General features: G+C 38.4%; 1 protein-coding gene across 1 annotated transcript in view; it reads right to left on the reverse strand.

Moving 5' to 3' along the window:
- Cbfb (core-binding factor, beta subunit) overlaps window positions 1–20,106 on the reverse strand; it is a gene marked incomplete at its 5' end in the record, with an annotated part of 53,781 nt that extends 33,675 nt beyond the window's left edge. Inside the window, 3 exon segments of the mRNA XM_005403703.2 lie at window positions 11,974–12,090; window positions 19,620–19,706; window positions 19,933–20,106. Of these exon segments, the coding sequence (XP_005403760.1) occupies window positions 11,974–12,090; window positions 19,620–19,706; window positions 19,933–20,010 (282 nt within the window).

The raw sequence follows: 20,106 nt of genomic DNA on the forward strand, positions 1-20,106 counted from the left end.
TTTTTTTTTTTTTTTTTTACTTTCTGAGACAGGCTCTCGCTACACAGTTCAGACTGGTCTCAGAGTCAAGATCCTCCTGCCTCAGCCTCACAAGTATCAGTCCAAAGATACTACTGTTTTTGGTACTGGGAACCGTACTCGGGACCTTATGCTTGCCAGGCAGACATTTGTCCCGCTGAGCTATATCCCTGGCCCCAGACAGTAGACGTAGAACAAAAAACACCCAAAAATGAAACCAAGTATACAAATACTTAACATATATAAAAAAGGCAACAGTTAAAATCAATGATAAAGGGTATTTAACTAGTTGGGTTGGTTAAACAATTTGGAAAAAAATGAGTTTAGAACAAAATAAATAAATAAATAAATATATTTTTTGAGACAGGGTCTTGCTATGCAGTTCAGGCTGGCCTTGAGCTCACTTTGTAGCCCAGGCTAGCCTTGAACTCGCAATGAGCCTCCTGCCTCAGCCTCCAAAGTGCTGGGATTACAGGCATGCGCCACCATGCCCAGCTCAAAATAAATATAAATGGTCAAAAATTATGCAAAACTTTCATTAATCAAATACATTAAGTTAAAACAAGGTAACTATTTTTAAGTAAACTTAAAATTAAACTGAAAAACTTTTTTTTTTTTTGAGACAGGGTTTCACTGTAGTTCAGGATGACCTTGATGTTACGTAGCTCAGGCTGGCCTCAAACTCACAGTTATCCTTCTTGCCTCAGCCTCCCTAGTGCTAGGATCACACACGTATGCCACTATGCCTGGCTATCAAGTTTCTATGAACAATGAATTAGTGAATATTAAATCATTCCTTTTAGCAGCAATACAGGGTTAGGTGTCCCTTCCAGCCTAACATCTTCCTCACCCGATCAATACATAATCTTGTTTCATGTGTCTGTCCAGACACTTTATTCAAAATGTATTGATAACTTATTAACACTGAACTTATAGCAAACAGCACTATAAATATACCGGAGGGGAACTTCTCTAACATGCATATTTTCTTCCATAAGCACAACAGAGCTTTCTTGCTTTTAAAAACATGAGGTATCCTGTCACCACTACGCTTGGGGGCCATCTTAAACAGCAAAATCACCAACAAAAAGCATAAAAATACAAAAAATATGGCACTAAATACAGCCCAAAAAAGGACACTTGTTTACAACATTAGAGGTCAAACAAGATGGCAGGGCATTGCCTTTGTTTAACCTCAACTGGGAACATGCTCAGAAAGTGACTCATTTTTTTGCCACTCTTCACTGTCCACAATGACCACAAACGATCCTTGTATTTGCAGATTCCATCTCTGTGAATTCATTGACTCACTAAAATTTGTAACCGTAAAATCAATAGTCATGGTGCTTTCATACAGTGATTCACAAACATGCCTATAATATGTAATTATTTTTGGAAGAAAAGGAGTATTAGAATGCTGAACCCCAAGATAGTATGGAAAGAGTAAAAATAAAATGGGCTTTGGAATCAATAAAATGGATCATTGTGAGTTCAAGGCTAGCCTGGGCTACAAAGTGAGCTCAAGGCCAGACTGAACTGCATAGCAAGGCCCTGTCTCAAAAAAAATATTTATTTACTTATTTATTTATTTTGTTCTAAACTCATTTTTTCCATATTGTTTAATCAATAAAACCTGGGTTTAGATTATTGTTTTAGTAAGTCTGTCTAAGACAAATTACTTTTGTTTATAAGCCTCAGATTCCTCACACATAATATTAGGACTAAATAATACTTCCTTGGACAAATGGATGTGTTCCATGGACACATGGATGTACATAAAACTTAAGAAACAGAGCACTACAGAAACACTGACTGCTTATACATACATTTCCACCAATGCTTTTTACACAGTAATTTTTTTCTTAAGGCAAAGGAGCCATTTTTCCCAGACAATGAACAGTTGTTCCTACCCACAAACCAATGAATCATCACACAAGCACTGATGCTGGGATGGCCATAGGCACCCAGGAAAACAAGACATTCCACTAAAGAAGTATGTACCCTGCTGTTTAGTTGTAATCATTTCTGCAGACTATTTAACAAATCCCTTTAGAAGATACTTGGTTCTGATTCATCCTCCTTTAGCCACATGCTCCTCCCTTTCCATAAATGCCGAGTCAGCCTCTTGATTGCCAGATAATCACTACACATGCAATCTCCTTTGTCTTGGAATCATAACTGGGATGCATTTATTTTTACTCTTTCCATACATAAACATAAAAATAGCTACTTCTATACTTAATTTACCAAAGTATTTCTTCAAGGTCAGATGAGAAATGAAAAAACAGAAAACTACAGAAATGTGTATTATATACATACAAACATACCCAACAAATGGATATGCTAACCACTCAGAATTTTGCAAAGAATATATAAGACTGTTTTCTGCCAATTCATAAAACATACATTAACATGAGCTGGGCGTGGTGGTATATGCCTATCCCAGGACTCTGGGAGGATGAAGCAGGAGGGTCAGAAGTTACACTGAGCATGGGCAACTTAGCAACTTAACAAGACCTTATCTCAGAAAAAAAAAAAAAAAGAAAAAAGAAAAAAGAAAAAGGCTGGGGATATAATTTAGGTTGAAAGCCCTAGATGCAATCCCCAGTACAGAGGGAAAAGGGGAGGGGAAGGACATTAACATGTTTCTAATGTGCTATCTACATAATTATTTTAAATTAATTAAAATTTAATGGGTATAGTGGTACATGCATATAATATTAGCTCTCTGTAAGCTGAGGCGGAAGGATCATGAATTCAAGGCCAGCCTGGGCTACACAGCAAATTTAAACCTCGCCTGGACTATGTAGTGAAAGGCTATCTCAAAACCAAAACCAAAACAAACAAACAAAGCAAAGCTCTAGCAATTATATCTACAGATAAAAATACTGCACCTATTAAGAATAGGATGCTATCTAAAAAGGAACATTTTTAGAACAAAAAAATGAAAAAATTAAATGCTTAAAAATAAAATTAAGAAGCTGGGCGTGGTGGCGCACCCCTGTAATCCCAGCACTTGGGAGGCTGAGGCAGGAGGACTGTTCCAAGTTTGAGGCCAGCCTGGACTACAAAATGAGCTCAAGCCCAGCCTGAACTGCATAGTGAAACCCTGTCTCAAAAAGACAAATAAAATAAAATAAAAAATAAAGACTTTTTATAAGAGATTTTAAGGACAAAGCATAAGAAATCCTCTAAAAGGGAGACCAAAAATAAAAAGAAACAAAAAATAAGGTAATCAAAAGGACTGTTCCTGGAGAACCAACATCCAAATGATAGAAAGCAATTGTCAATTAAATACAAGAGCATTTTCTTACAAAGGTAAGTTTTCATACCAAAAAGGACATCAAGTACCCTGCAAAACAAATAAGTAAAACTTATGAATGACACTAGGTCATATTGAAGATGAATACCAGAACATGGAGACAAGGAATAAGACACTTTTTAGGAATTATCATTTTTATTACCTGGAATATACATACATCAAATATCTATATGGCTAGAGTATGTGTGTGTTTGAAAACATCTAAATTTTCCTGATGGTAATGTTGAATTACACTGATTTAGGCTGGCTTTTTGTTTTGTTTTCTTGTAGTGCAAGCTAACCTTAAACTCCATGTAGCCCAGGCTGGGCTCAAACTCAGAATCCTCCTTCCTCTGCCTTTCTAAGTGCATATGACACACACTTGGCTATTCTTTTGTTTTAATCTGGAAATTAACCCTCCTTTACATCTGAATTTTTATTTTTTTATTTTTGGGTTTTTTTTTTTTTCCTTGGTACTGGGAATCGAACTCATGACCTTGTGCTTGCCAGGCAGGCGCTGTGCTACTGAGCTAAATCCCCAGTCCCTACATCTGAATTTTTAAAACATGAAAAGGTTCAATACAGTACTTGTTGCTTATATAGAAAAAAGAAACAATTATGTCCACAAAAACAACTTGCTAACCATTTCCAAGATTTAGCCCTTTTCTTCTCATGATATACAAGAAAACACTGCACCTGAGGTCTGAAAAGGCAATACTACCAGGAGGAATCTTTTAAGTGTACCATTAAAATAGATAAATTTTAGCTGGGCATAGTGGTACATGCCTATAATCCTAGCACTGAGGAGGCTGGGGCAGGAGGTTTGCAAATTTGAGCCCAGCCTGGGCATTTTTGCAACTTAGCAAGACCCTGTCTCAAATTTAAAATTAAAAAGGGGAAGGTATGTAGCTCAGTGTGAAGGTCTTGGGGTCTACGCCTAGTACAGAGAGACAAAAAATTAATTTCTGGGCAGAGGATCCAGCTCAATGGTAGAGTGTTTCACCAGCATATATGAGATCCTAGATTGTATTCCCAGCACTGAAAAAGAAAAACTTAATTCCTTCAGTTGGTAACATTTCAGCAGTTTTTATTCTTATAATATTTGAATTAATCATTAGAAAAATACTGGGGTAGAAAGCAGAATCAAGAAGGGGATGAGTTAGGGATGCTCCTCTCAGACATATTACTTCTGTGTCTCTAATTTGTAATATGTAATTCAGACAAGGCTAAGACTGAAATTTTTATCTTTACACTAAAATGTAACTATGCAGTTCAAAAGAAGGGTAAAAGAAGCTATATAACCTTCAGGTGCCTCAGAGATATATGCAAACCCAAGCCAAGTATGGTGGCACATGCATGTAATCCCAGAACTCAGGAGGCTAAGGCAGGAGCATTTCAAGTCTGAGACCAGCCTGGGCTCCATAATGAGTTCAGGCTAGCCTGGAGTACATAAAGAGATCCTGTCTTTAAAAGAAAAAAAAAAAAATCATGTAACTAGGAGGTAGTACTACACACTAATTTTAAATCACTTTATTTAAAAAAAAATTCTGCCAATTCCCTTCCTAGATTTAAAAATAATCGAAAACAAAACATTTTCTTTAAAAATATAAACCTTCAGGCCAGGGACATAGCTCAGCGGCACAGTGCCTGCCAAGCAAGTGCAAGGTCCTGAGTTTGATTCCCAGTACCAATAAATAAACAAATAGATAAATAAATAAATGACATATTCTCAAATAAATAAACAAATAAATCTTCAGCTTCCAGTTCTAAATTTTATGATTCAGTTCTTAAAGTATACATATACTTAAAACATTTTATAAACCAGATTTCAATATGCTAAACTGACAACTATGTGCTAAAAAATATATTTAATATTTTAATTAAATCAAATAGCTGGGTGTGGTGCACACACCTGTAATCCCAGCACTTGGGAGGCTAAGGCAGGAGGGTCGCCATGAGTTTGAGGCCAGCCTGGGCTCCATAGTGGGTTCAATGCCAGCCTGAACTGCATAGCGAGACCCTGTCTCAAAAAACAAACAAATAAACAAACTGTTAAAATCTAGACGCGACCAACTAGTTGTTTCCACTTCTCTTGGGAAAAATCACACTCCAAAGCTTTACCGCAGATATTTTTTTTCTTTTTTGAGACAGCATCTCACCACATCACCCAGACTGACTTCAAACTTGAGATCTTCCTGCCTCAGCCTCAAGTAGCTGGGATTACAGGGATATGCCATGCCAAACCGAGAGTTATCTTTTATTTGGAATGATTAGGCTATGTAAAAATGAGAAGGAACTGTTGAATATGAATAGGAATTTCTCAAAGCTAAGATCAAGGGGTCCTGTAAACACTGGAAATTGTGGATGATATATAAACAGACATAATATTTATTATGGGACAAAGACTTGCAGGCAAGTAAGCAAAAGGTTTAAAAAGAATTAAACACCTTTGGAAAAGGCTATTTAAGATAAGATGCCATCTTTATTCATTAAATTGAATGCTATAAAATTTTGCTTTGCTATTCTAGCTCATGAGTGATAGATGTTTTGTCTTAAAGGAAAAAATAGTCACAACCTATCAAAATTTTAAACAGTATTTACTCTAATAACATTTTATAGCTACTTTTCAATGTCTGATATGAATGTTATTTGACTATCAATTAAAACCATAAGCCATTAAATGGAAATGCAACAACCATAAATAAAATTTAACTTTTCTCTTTCTGAAACTAATGTAGTAAAACTAGACAGTATATTTGATTTTCACAGAAAAAATGGTCAGCAAACAGTTTCACTATAAAGTTCTTTTCATTTATGAAGTGATTTCTGTACTCTACAGTCACAAACTGGGATGATACAGAGTATATAGAGTCATTAATTCAAAATCTCAACAAAGCTTTATGAAATACTGAAAATACAGATTACATAAAAAAAATCAATCTGAGCACTCAAGACTAATAATTTATGGTAAACCATAATGATCTGCATTCGTTTGAAATAAAAAGTAATTGGAAATAGATCCTAAGAGGAAACATCAAAGGAAGAGCTGCTGGGTCCATAAAATGTTAATTTAGGAATGATTTAAATTCCATTAAGTTGCTTTTTCCTTGTCCTTTTGACAGCTAAATTAGAGGGAAGCAGTTTAAAGAAGAATTAAGAACTTTTTGGATGCCAGGGTTTATAATACGCTAGGATGACCACTTGGGAAATACGTAATGTTCCAACAAAATATGGTCTTAAGTAAAGCTTACTGAAGGTACACGATAGCATCAAAATGCCATGATTCGGTTATGTATAATCTCACCCTATAAAACCATCAAATAACCTAACTTTGGATAAATGTTTATAATTTAAAACACATTTTTCACAAATTTGCTACCTTATTTAATCCTCATGTGAGGTACACAATGAGAGCTGATATGCTGATTTCCACCTACAAATACAGGAAATATTATTCTTTGACAACTCGAAAGTTCTTCCTACTATACTGTTACAAGGCAATGCAGATGGCATATGAGGGACCTCAGAGCAAGTTTCAAACATATTTCCAAAATAGAAAATAAAATTCTATGCTCTGACTTGATCACACATGAAGTACCTATTTATGGTTATTCATCCATTAACAGATGTTATTAAAGATCCCTGGTTTGAAAATATTCCTGTAACCACATAAGCAAAATGAGTAAAATGGTCTAATTTCCATGAACTCATTTTCTTAAGCCATAAAAACCCTTTTTCAAATAAAATATGGAGCTTTTTATTTCCTCTCTGTTAATATTCTAAGTTTTTCTAAATTCACTAAATTTAAATATTATAGTAGCTGGCCCCTAAAATGGCCCCAATGATGTGTCCTGGTATTCACACCCATGTGTAGTACCCCTGCCTGCTAAGTATGGGCTAAACTTAGCAAACAGCTTCTAATGAACAGAAGATGCAAGCAACTCAGAAAACAGATCATGAAAACCATGGTAACTTCATTCTTTTTCTCTCTATAGAGGACACACACTTAGGAACTGGTAGTGGACTTGGAAGTAGGCCTGCTGGCTCTTAATCACGTCTTCAGAGACTGCAGCCTCAGCCCACAGCTTGACTGCAACCTTGTGAGAGACTATGAGCCAGAATCACTGAGCTGCACCACTCCCAGATTCCGCTAAGTGGGACGTGAAGGAAGGTTGGGGGGTGCGCAGAAACATTAATTGTGATAGGATTCATATGGGTATATACATTTGTTAAAAACTCAAATTATATAATAAAATTGGGTACATTTTATTGAATGTAAAAGTATACTATACTTCAATAAAGCTATTTTTATTTTATTTTTATGGGTACCAAGCATTGAACTCAGGACCTCTTGCTTGCCAGGCAGGCACTGAGCAGCTAAGCTATTAAGCCTGGCCAATAAAGCTATTTTTAAAAGGCCACTAATTTTTTATTTTGTTTTGTTTTTGTTGAGACTGGGTTTCACTATATAGCACAGGCTGGCCTTGAACTCACAGTGATCCTGCTGCCTTGCCCTCCCAAGTACTGGGATTACAGGCATGTGCCACCACACCCAGCTAGGTCACTAAATTTTTGTTGATGAAGGGTCATTTACGAAAGTAATATCTTAGCTTTAGAAGTTAAAGGTGAAGAAATGAAAGCTGCAAAACTAAGTTACCATCAGAAGTTCACACACTCAGCAGTGCACGATGGGATGGTACACACACCTATAATCCCAGCACCCGGGAGGCTGAAGCAGGAGGACTGTCAGGAGTTCAAGGCCAGCCCAGCTACATAGTGAATTCAAGGCCACCCTGAACTACACAGGTACAGCCAGTTTCAAAAAAAAATAAATCATATGCCAGCGATGGTGAATCTTTTAGTCAACAAATGCCTACAAAACCCACTTATTTATCACAAAGTGCCAACATAGCAATTAAACCTGAATACTGAGATTTTAGTCGAGAAAAAAAAAAAAAAAACAACTCATATATCAACATCCACGCCTATAATCCCAGCACTCAGGAGGATCCGTTTTAAGTTTGAGACTAGCCTGGGCTACAAAGTGAGCTCAGGGCCAGCCTGAACTGCATAGTGAGACTCTGTCTCAAAAAGAAAAACATAATAACAGAGCTTTCTATGATACAAACAGCTTTTTATTAAAAGATACAAGTTTGCATTTGGCATGCTTTTGTGTGCCCTTATCCAGTGCTCAGCTGCTGGGGCAATGTTGGGGTTGTGTGCCAACAGAGAGGGCTCTGTGTGCCACTACAGCACTGGTGCCACAGGTTCGCCACCACTGCCCCAGACCAGCCAAACCTGCTCCCTGCTTCACCTGCTACCTCAGAAGATGGCAATCTCGTACTTCTAGTTGCTCTACTCAAAAAGCTGCAATCATCCTTAACTCCTCCCTTTCTTATATACCACGTTCAACCCATAAACAAATCCTGTCTTCTTTATCCCAAAACACATCCACCTCACATTACCACTGCTACCACCTTGCTCTTTAGCCAAGATGGCTGCAATAGCCAAACTGGTATCCCTGCCTCATTCTTGCCCCCTACAGTCTATTATCAAACAGAAGTTAGGGTGATGCTGTCACAACTTCACACATCCACCTGCCTAAACACCCTCCCCTTTTCACTCAGAACAGAAGTTCATATCATTACAAGGGCCTACCACAGTCACTCAAACAGTATCCTTATTATCCCTGATCTCACTTTTACTCTTTCTCTTTTTCAGCCTAACTAGTCACATGTCCAACTTGCTGTATATCAAATATATAGTGGTTGCTCCTGGGCCTTTTCCTATGGCTGTTTCCGCTAACTGGAACATCTTTCACCCCAGACACTTGCATCATTTCTAAGCTTCCTTCAGGTCTCTGCTTATGGGCAAACTTCCTTACCCATAACCATCCTATTTAAAACCACAATTACAAGCCGGGCATGGTGGCGCACGCCTGTAATCCCAGCACTCAGGAGGCTGAGGCAGGAGGATCGTTGCAAGTTCGAGACCAGCCTGGGCTACAAAGTGAGCCCAAGGCCAGCCTGAACGGTGTAGCGAGACCCTGTCTCAAAAAAAAAAACCAACCAACCAAACAAACAAACAAAAAACCCCACAATTACAAGGATCACCATGATTTCATAGGTAGCTAACTTGAGAGAACAGGGAAGATGGCAGTCATTTGGGATCCAATATAAGAAGCAGAGAAAAATAATTAACATTTGGGGAAGTTCTTTCACTTTTCTTTGCTTATAGTCCTAGTCCTATGGAGACAAACAAAATCTAACAGCTATAAAAAGACATCATACGAAGGAAAGAAAGAGAAGTAAAGACCCCTGAGCTGCATAGATGATAAAATGCAGGACAGTACCTTTCTCTAAATTTACTGGAAACCCAGGTGAGGCTCACATCTGTAATCCCAGTACTCAAAGAGGCTGAGGCAGGAAGAACCCAATTTGAGCCCAGACCAGACAACCCAGTGAGATTTCATTTCAAAATAAAAAATAAAAAACCAGACTGGGGCTGCAGTTCAGAATAAAGGCCTGGGTACAGTCATTTGCAGACTGATTAATTAATTGGAGTACTATGTCCAAATGGCATGCAACCATTTACTAGTAGGAAGATTGTTTTCTTTTCCTTTTTTTCTTTCCCCCCAGTGCTGGAGATTGAACATAGGGCCTTTGTACTGAGCCACATCCCTAGCTATTTTTTTCTATTTTTGAGTCAGGATCTTGCCAAACTGATAAACGGACCAGGTGGAACTCCAACTTGTGATCTTCCTGCCTCTGCCTCCCAGAGTACTGAAATCAGTGGTACGAACCACCATGCCTGGCTCTTTTCTTGCCTTAAATGTTACCGTTCTTGGAACATAGTCACTCTTACTTGTTTACACACTAAACTGGGTCCTTACACACTACAGACAAATGGAAAGGTGAATAGCTATTGTAGGAACCATAAGCCTGCAAAACTGAAACTATGTACTATCTGACTATGTACTATCTGTTGCATGCACTATCTGTTGCATGAAAAGAAAAAGAAACTTCTAAAATCAATGTTAATAAACCATGTAACATTTTTGTTACTGTTGGTTATAGCGCTGAAAACATCTCACTAGCTTAAGTACATGGAGAATGCAGTCTTCAAACTAGTGACCAGATTTCATTCATTAATTCAAGCAAAGATAACTTCTAGCTATACTAACACCCATTTATCAGTTATTAAATACTGGAAAACTTTAGTAACATTGAGATGTCAATCTTGAAGTCTAAAAATAGTTTAGTATTAAAGCTGAGGGGAAAGCAAAGCATTTTTGGCTTATGCCTTTAAGTATCTGAACTACCTACCCACGTTAAACAAACTTGAAGGAATGCTTTTTGTTTTGCTTTACAGAGTGATATGGTGTCCAGACTGGTTAACTCCTGCGCTGAAGTGATTCTTCTGCCTTAGCCTCACAGGTGCTAGGACTATAGGCATGAGCCACTGCATCTACTTCTAAGGAAGTGTTTTGAACAAGGAAAAAAATAAGTTTTTCATTTAGCCACACATACATGCACCAGACAATAATCTTACAATGACATCCTAATTTTTTCATATGTAAAAGAATTACCAAGTAGTAAAAATCGGTAAATTTGCTTTTAATTTCCAATAAAGTAAGCTAACACACAGGAAAACAAATTACTTGCTTATTACTTATTTTTTAAATACTATAATTTATTTTCCTTTTCCCAATCCAAATGTTAGTTTGTTACAAAAGATCAAACCCAATTTCATAAAACTAAACAAGAAATTCTTCATTGTATAGATGCAAGATTAGAAATCCTTTCCTTAATATAGCCTAATACAAGTCTTTTAATTAATATTTAGACATTTCTTACATTTTACAAATGAAGTGACAGGTTACATACTTAATATGACATAAAAGTAACTTGCAAAGTTGACAGAAACAAATATGGAAACATACTGGAAATACAGTGTACAATGGGATGCAAAAAATATTTTTTTCTTTAGAAATTTTAAGTCCTTTCTCAACTTAAGAATCAACCAATCTAAGATATTATCTATTAAAGTTTCACCACGTAACAGGGCCCTCAGCATGATATATTTTTACCAATATTTTTTCTAACATTAACCTAAACACCCAACTTAAAACTGTTTTCCCAGAAACTTATCCTTAAAATCTTTTATATACTTATACTTTTTAAAATTATTTCCAAGTTAAAATTTTCAAATTGTTTTCCCCAAAATTAAACCTGTTATATTAAAAGAATTAGAAAGTTACCTACAAATTATTTCTAAATACTATGAATTTTTAAAGCAAGAGCTTTTTCCGACTTAATTTTATTTTTGTAGCATTATAGTCACACATATTTTTAGTAAACATAAAAAATTTCTTGTTAACACTTTTAAAGGAATTAAATTTTAAATAAAAGCATACTACTTTATTAGCTAGCCCCTTCTATGATGAATATTATATATATGAAATTAGTAATGGCATAATATAGAAGTTTAACTTTGGTTTAAATAAACTGTATTATATCCTTGTTTCATGGAATGAAAACAAATCTCATCATTTGTTGTCAAATCCGATTTACGATAGCTAAAAATGTAAATCATCAGATAACCTCTCAGAAAACAATTCATATTACTTTAAGGTGCAAAGAAATGTTTCCTACCTTGCCTGCTTCTCTTTCTAAGTCGACATACTCCCGGCTAGGTGTTTGTCGCTGTTCTCCCTGCCAGCTGGCCGGAAAAAACTGGAGAGACAGATTGGTTCCTGTGGCCACAAAAGCCTTTTAGAAAAATCAATACAAACAGGATCAGGAGCAGGACATTACATAAATTATGCAGGCAGTCATTTATTTTTACATCAGTTTATGTCTTAAGCCAGGCAGCACTAAGAATACTTAAAAGTAAAAAACATGCACTCATCATTTTTCTTAAGTATTAAGTTACAAACATCTGATTCCATTTTGAGGACATTTGCCATTGGCTGCTTAAATATAAAATCAGACATGGAATCAATACTTTCTTTCAGGTCATTTTTTGCTGATGTTAGGATCTCTCACTGCTAATGTCTAACCAGAAGCCAGTGTCCTTTAAAAACTTACATTTTTAAATGTGAAAATCATTGATGGTCTAAAGATTTTGAATTTTAAAGCATACCACAAATAAAACTTGTATGAGACATTTGGATTTTTCTTGATTTCTCTTATCAAGGAAATCATGAATGATATGTAGCACATAAAAAATGCAGTACGTAAGTATTTTTAAGCATATGCTTTAAAGCCCATGTTAAAAAAAATTGCACAAGGGATTGTCTCTCCTGTGAAAAGCTGTACACATTGGCCTGTGATGTGACAGTACTGCTTTTTAAAAAAGTACAGATTTTCTACGGTTTCACCGTAGAAGAAATGAATGTGACTATAACAAAAGCATTGAGTATTCATCTAATATTTATAAAAGATTCAAGTAGTACAGCTTAAAAAAGAAGAATCTAAAACCATTTCAATAAAATATTCTATGCAGCCCCTGAGCAACTTAACACTCCATTTCACCAGTGTGAAAAACAGAAATAATGCCAGGCATGGTGACACATGCCTATAATCCCAGCATTCTAGGAGGCTGAAGCAAACCAGCAAAACCCAGGCTAGCGAGACCATCTCAAAAGAAAAAATAAAAAAAAAAAGCCTGGGGATGTTGCTCAGTGAGGCCTTGGGTTCAAACCCCAGTACCACACAGACACACACACAACCAAATCATTACTCTTACCAAGGGAAATACAGAAAGAAGAAAGTAAGTAAAAACCATATCTGGGTTCAATCTCCAGTATCCCACACACACACACAAATTATTCCTTGTATCAAGGGAAATACAGAAAGGAAGTAAATAGCATATTTTTAAAAAAATTTTTTCATCTAAATGTAAATTCTTAGCCAAGCATGGTGGCACACACACTCCTGTAATATCAGCACTCTGGGAGGCTGGGAGAGGAGGACTGCAAGTTCCAGCCAGCCTGGGCAACTTAGCAACTTAATGGGACACTGTCTCAAAATAAAAAATAAAGGGCCAGGGATGTTGCTCAGTACGAAGGCCCTGGGTTCAGTCCCCCAGTACTGCCAGAAAAAAAAAAAAAAAAAGGTAAACTTTTTTGCTGGAACCAGAGAAAGTTTTGTTTGGTTTATTTTACTAATTAAGTTTTCAAGTATCATTTGTTTCGGAGTGTAAGGTCTTCATCTAAAAGCAAGAGATTCATATTTTGGGCAATTTATTTAAAACTGTCTGGGGGCTGGGGATTTAGCTCAGTGGCAAAAAGCGCCTGCCTGGCAAGTGCAAGGTCATGAGTTCGGTTCCTGGTACCGGAGAAAAACCAAAAAAAAAAAAAAACAAAAAAACAAAAAAAAACTGTCTCAGCGGCACAGCACCTGCCTGGCAAGCCCAAGGTCGAGCGTTCGATTCCCCGTTCCGGAGAAAAAAAACAAAACAAAACAAAAAATTTATTTAAAACTGTCATGGGCTGGGGATATAGTTCAGGGGCACAGTGCCTGCCTGGTAAGCACAAGGTCCTGAGTTTGATTCCAGGTACCAAACAAACAAACAACAACAACAAAAACCTATTAGCTGAGGCTAAGCCAGGCACAGGCGCACATGTCTGTAATACCAGCACTTGGGCGTCTAAGGGAGGAGGACAACCAAGATTTCGAGACTAGCATGGGCTACATGGTAAGATCCTCTCTCACAAAACAAATGAAAAAACATAAATAAAACCACTAGCTGAAATAGCTATCTACTAATCCCTCTGATGGTTAACAGTTTATTCTTCTGAGGTTATATATTTTATTCCTTTTTTTTTGGCAGCAGGGTTTAATTCTGTAGTCCAGGCTGAATATCCATACTTCCTATTTCTATTGCCATTAGCACAAGAACTGCTAAATCTCTACATTTCTTTTGATGGCATTTCTCTAATAATTAGGATACCCATCTCTCAAATAGAAACTTAACAACATTACAACAGTAACCTTTAAAAAAAAAAAATCCGCGAGAGTGGGGGATATAGCTCAGTGGCACTGCGCCTGCCTGGGAAGCACGAGATCATGAGTTTGATTCCCAGTACTGCCCCCCGCAAAAAAAGAATCCACGAACTACTTGCATAGGTTTTATCCACTAACATTAGTTCAAATGAAAAACAGCCTTTGGGAGGGAAAACTCAGTTTCCTAACAAACTGGTATTTGTAAAGTCCTCAGAACAGTACCAAGTAAAACCTAAGTAAATATTTGCTGAATGATACAAAAGAAATAACTTTTGTTTGTCAGTATGAGGTTCTCGATATGCTTCCACAGGCCAGCCTCCAACTCTTGGGTTCAAAGGATCCTCCTAGCTGGGCATGGTAGGGCATGCCTGTAATCCCAACACTTGAAAGGCTGAGGTAGGAGGATCACAAATTTGAGACCAGCTTATGCTATACAGCAAAATCCTTTCTCAAAAAACAAAAAGGAAAACCTTCCTGCCTCAGCCTCTTCAGGAGTTAGAACTACATGCATGCTCACACCTTTGGTTTATTTATTTATTTATTTCCGGTACCGGCAATCGAACCCATGACCTTGCACTTGCCAGGCAGGCACTGTGCCGCTGAGCTAAATCCCCAGCCCCTCACACCTTTGGTTTAGAAGAAATCATTTTAGGCCAGGTGTGGTGGCACATGCCTATAATCTCAGCACTTGGGAGGCTGGGGCAGGAAGATTGCTGCGAATCTGAAGCCAGGCTGGGCTACAAAGTGAGTTCAAGCCAGCCTGAATTGCACAGCGAAATCCTGTCAAAAAAAAAAAAAAAAAAATTTAAGATTCCATCTCAGACTAGAAAGAAGGGCTATTATAAAAAAAAAAAAAAAAAAAAAAAGGAAAAGGAAAAAAAAGAAATCATTTTGAGATTAGACAGCCATCATTTTCAGTCTTACATAATGAAATTCTCAGAGCAGACTGGTGGCAAGTAAGAGACTTAGCCCCTACACAAATGTCCTATGTCAAAATCCCCAAGGCATGTTTCTTCATATTGTGCTCCCCCATCGGCTCTGGACTAAGGCATTCTGCAGATCTTATTGCCTTACCTCCTGTTCGAATACCAATCTCAAGAGAGATTTCCTGCTTCACCACTTTATACCCATTATCTCATCAAGATTCCTGTCTTGCGAGAAAAAAATGGCAAAAACTAGTCATACCAGAACAGCAGTTTGTTTGTTTCTTTTTTTTGAGACAAGGTCTCACTATATAGTTGAGGCTGGCCTTGAATACATTATGTAGCCCAGGGTGGCCTCAAACTCACAGCGACCTCCGGCCTCAGCCTCCCGAGTGCTGAGATCGCAGGCATGTGCCACCATGCCAGCTAGAACAGTATTTTCCAAACTCACTTGACCATGAAGCTTTTTTTCTTTTGCAGTGCCAGGTGAAACCCAGGGTCTTGCCCTTGTAGGCGAGCACTCTACCACCGAGCTACATCCCAGCCTGGAACTTATTTTTTAATATAATGCCTACACATAAATAAGATCAGTGAAAAGTCCTTTTGAAAACATTAAATGGCACACTGATACAATGTTTGTATGTAAGATTTGCAGGTTGTCCTAACTATAATTTAGAGGCCTTATAATTTATAAAATGACACACTTTATGCCAACCCAATACACTTTTTACCACTGTCAGGACTAAAAATATATAACAGAAAGTAGGCATGGTGGCACATGCTTGTAATTCTAACAGCCAGGAGGCTGAAGCAAGAGGACTGCTATGAATTTTAGGTCAGCCTAAGCTACATAACAAATTCAAGGCTAGCCTGGACTTCTCAAATAAATAAATAAATAAATACCATAAACAAACAAGCAAACAAATAAAAAACAGTAAATACTTATTAGAGCTGGCATGGTGGGACAAACTAATCCCAGCACTTGGGAGGCTAAGGTAGGAAGACTGCTGTCATAAGCCAGCCTGGGCTATAGTGAGTTCAAGGTCAGCCTGAACTACATAGTGAGACTATGTCTCAAAAAAACAACAAGACAAAACACAAAAGGCTTGGGATGTAGTTCAGTGTGAAGACCCTGGGTCCAATCCACAGTACCACAAAAACAGTTTGTTTTACTCTTCCCACCATAGTCACCACGCCGTGTGTATTTCTTCTTTTATTATTGTGTTGATGCTATTTCCTATACTATTACTACAAGAAAAATTTCACAAAAGGAATAAATCAAATTTTACCAAATAGACTGTACTTCTCATCTATAATCACTATTTCATGATGTGAAAAGGAGTCTTAGTGTTATAAACTTTACTATATTTCACATCTAAACATAAAATGAATTTTTTATCAACCTCAATGCCACATTAAGGAGGTATTCAAAATAAAGAAAAAGAAAAGCACTTGAGTCACGAGAAGGACTGGCAAATTTTGACAACTATACATACTCCTATTGTATAAGACAACTGTCAAAACAGAAGCAAAATAGTGTCTTTTCCACAACAGGTAAAAATCACATGCCATATGTAAGTAGTAAGACCAATTTCAGGCATTTATGTAACCTCTACATTCAAATAAATTAAGTACCTCTGATATGAAAGGTATTGTGTAAAATATCTGTATCCAAAGTGGTATATCAGGATACCATCTTTACCCACTAGCAGTTAAAGATCTTATTTTTTTGTTGTTGGGTTTTTGTTTTTGTTTTGACACACCGTTTCACTGTGTAGTTCAGCCTAGCCTTGAACTCTTTACCTAGCTCAGGTTGACCTTGAACTAGGGGTGATCCTCCTGCTTCAGCTTCCTGAGTGCCAGGATTGTAAGTGTATGTCACCACATCCAGATTTGTAATATAAATGTGTGTAACAATGAACTAAAAAGAAAACTAGAGAGGGAAATGTGAAATTCCTTCCCAAATAAAAAGTTAACATTATTCAACAAAAGAACACATGCTTCAAATCTTACAGAATTCAATCTACTCTTTTTTTTTTTCAATCTACTCCCTTTAACTTTTCATATTTGCCAGAGAACAAATTAAACATAACCTGCAAAAATCTGTGTCATCAGATATTTGGAAGAGAAGATCTAGCTAGAATGTCTAATTCATCCTGGAAACAAACGTATGACAAACACAGAAATCTATAAATGCTGTTATACTACCTATAATGCTGCTGTACTCTTGCAGCAATACTGTAATACAGCTACTCAGAGATACTGTGGGTTGAATTATATCTCCAATTTGTAATTACATGCAAAAAGTCTGATATGACAGAAAACACTCCACTGGCTATGCTTCACTGGGTTTCCAGAAAACCTCAGCTTTAAAAGACAGAGACAGTACTTTATGTATCATCTTTTACCCTTAACATCATTTACTTCCAGGAAATTGTTTCATTAGATATATCACCCACCTTTTTTTGTTTTCTTTTCCTCTTCCCCCCAGAATTGGAGATTGAACCCAGGGAACTCCATACTGAGCTGCATCTCTCTCTCCCTTTTTAATTTGACATAGGGTCTCTCTACATCACCAAGATGCCCAGACTGGATCTGAATTTGTAATCCTACATCCTATGTCAGCCTCCCACTGTACTGGGATTACAAGGGTGTGTCACCATGCCCAGCACCTATTTACCTTTTGCAAAAGAAAACCCAAAGGACAACACCATCACTGGACCACTGATTATTTTTTCTGCCATGCAGGGATAAAACAAAACAAAACCCTTGTCTTACACATTTGAATTACATAACTAGTACAAGTATCCCAGAAACTTGGAGGTGGGCTGAAAAATAAAGAATTTATTTTATAACATGCATTAACGACCACATATGCTAGCGCTCCTGATGAACTTAACCAGTATCATCTCACTTTGTCATATAATTCCAAAAAGCTTTCATTTTAAATATTAACTATTCCTTAAAAATAAATCTGGAGTGGAGTGTGGAGGTGCATGCCCGTAATTCCAGCACTAGGGAGACTGAGGCAGGAAGACTGTCACGAGTTCGAGGCCTGTCTGAGCTACACAGTGAGTTCAAGGCCAGTTGGGAATACATGCGACCCAATTTCAAAAAATAAAAAAAAAAAAAGAAAAAGAAAAAGATTTTGATGATGAAAAGAATTTTAGTACGTAAATTAAATCTCAATAAGTAACTGGTTATAAAGAGGAGTAGTTTACATTTTCCAGTGCTTTCCAACTCAACTTCAGTTCAAACAGCACCTTAGCTTTAATTCTCTACCCAAATCACTATGAAGATAACAGGATTCTATGCCACAGTGCTTTAACTATTTTTTAAATAATTAGTTTCTTTTCTATAGTTTCTTGCTACCATTGCCTCACTAGCACTTCAATTGTACAAAGTCCACAGAAGAACTAAGACTTATGAATTTTTTTTCAACCCAAGGGTGATGGAAGAGAGGCATCAAATCTATCACCTAAAATAGAGGCCTCAAGGAGATCAACTGTGGGAAATCATTGTGTTCTTAGGTAAACTGCTGCACTAACGGGATACATTTAGGTTAGAAAAGAAACAATAATGGTTTCTTTTTGATTCTCCTGAGGCTTCATAATACTCTAAGAGAATTGCACATCCTTTAGCATCTTCCCGTAGGGACAGTCGATAACTGGAGTAAAGATACATTCTTAGCTATATTGGGAGCGAGATAATTCCATATCAAGATTTACCAACAAATCTAAGAAACAAACTACCTTGTTGGGCATAATAACATATGCCTGTAATCCCAGATATCTAGGAAGCTGAGGCAGGATGATCACAAATTCAAGCCCAGCTTGGGTAATTTAGAGACTCAGCCAGACCTTGTCTCAAACGAAAAATTAAAAAGGGCTGAGGAGGTAGCTCGGAGCAAAGGCCGTGGGTTAAATCCCGAATAACGCAAAAAAGAAGAACAAAAATTAAAAGAAACAAGCTATCTCTGATCTCGAATGATTTTTCTTAATGGATGTTTTTCTTCCTGTATGTACCCCGAATCCTGATCGGTGTCACAGCCCATCCAGGACCTCCGCTTGTTTACTTTGTTTAGCTCGGGTTCTAGACACACTGGCGGTCAACCTATCCACCAAGCCAGCTCTGGGAAACACGAGCCACCGCGTCGGGGCCACAGGAAAAGCGTGTCCCCGCGAGGACCTGCACGCCAGCCTCTGCTTTTCGCCTTTTGAATCCCGAGTAGGAAGTGAGACGGCGCCCGCTTAGTTCCGGGAGCCACGGCGTCCGTGGCGCCGTCCGGAACCCGCCTGGGCCGCGCGGCCCCCGCGCAACAAGTGATCCGCGCGCGCCTCGGTCTCCGCGTCCGCCCCGGCGACTTACGATCTCGGAGCGGCCGTCGCGACAGGCGTTCTGGAAGCGCATCTGCCGCTCCTCATGGGGCCGGTCCCTGAAGCCCGTGTACTTAATCTGCAAGGAAGAGACGGCCTGAAATCAGGCAAATCCGCGCCGCCGCCCGCCCGCCCCGCGCGGCGCCGATAAGGGCAAGCGGAGTCTGCGGGCAGCGGCCGCCCCGGCGAGATTGCCCCTCCGCGGCGCGCCAGCCCGGCTTCGCGGGGACCGCGCCACCCAAACTTTTCTCCGCCAGGGCCCACTCGGGACGCGCCGCGGCCTCCGCGCCACCCGTCCGCCTCACCTCACACTCGCGGCTCAGCTTCCTGAAAAACTCCTCGTTCTCGAACTTGCTTCTCTGGTCGGGCACTACGCGCGGCATCTTCCCGCCCTGGGTCCGCGCCCGCCAGCCGGGCTCCGGGCTTGCGCGGGCACCGCTGGCCGGCTGCGCGCTGACCGACTGACCGCCCACCCGCGG

This window comes from Chinchilla lanigera, unplaced genomic scaffold (assembly GCF_000276665.1).
Source record: "Chinchilla lanigera isolate Chin_1 unplaced genomic scaffold, ChiLan1.0 scaffold00083, whole genome shotgun sequence".
Lineage (NCBI taxonomy): Eukaryota > Metazoa > Chordata > Mammalia > Rodentia > Chinchillidae > Chinchilla > Chinchilla lanigera.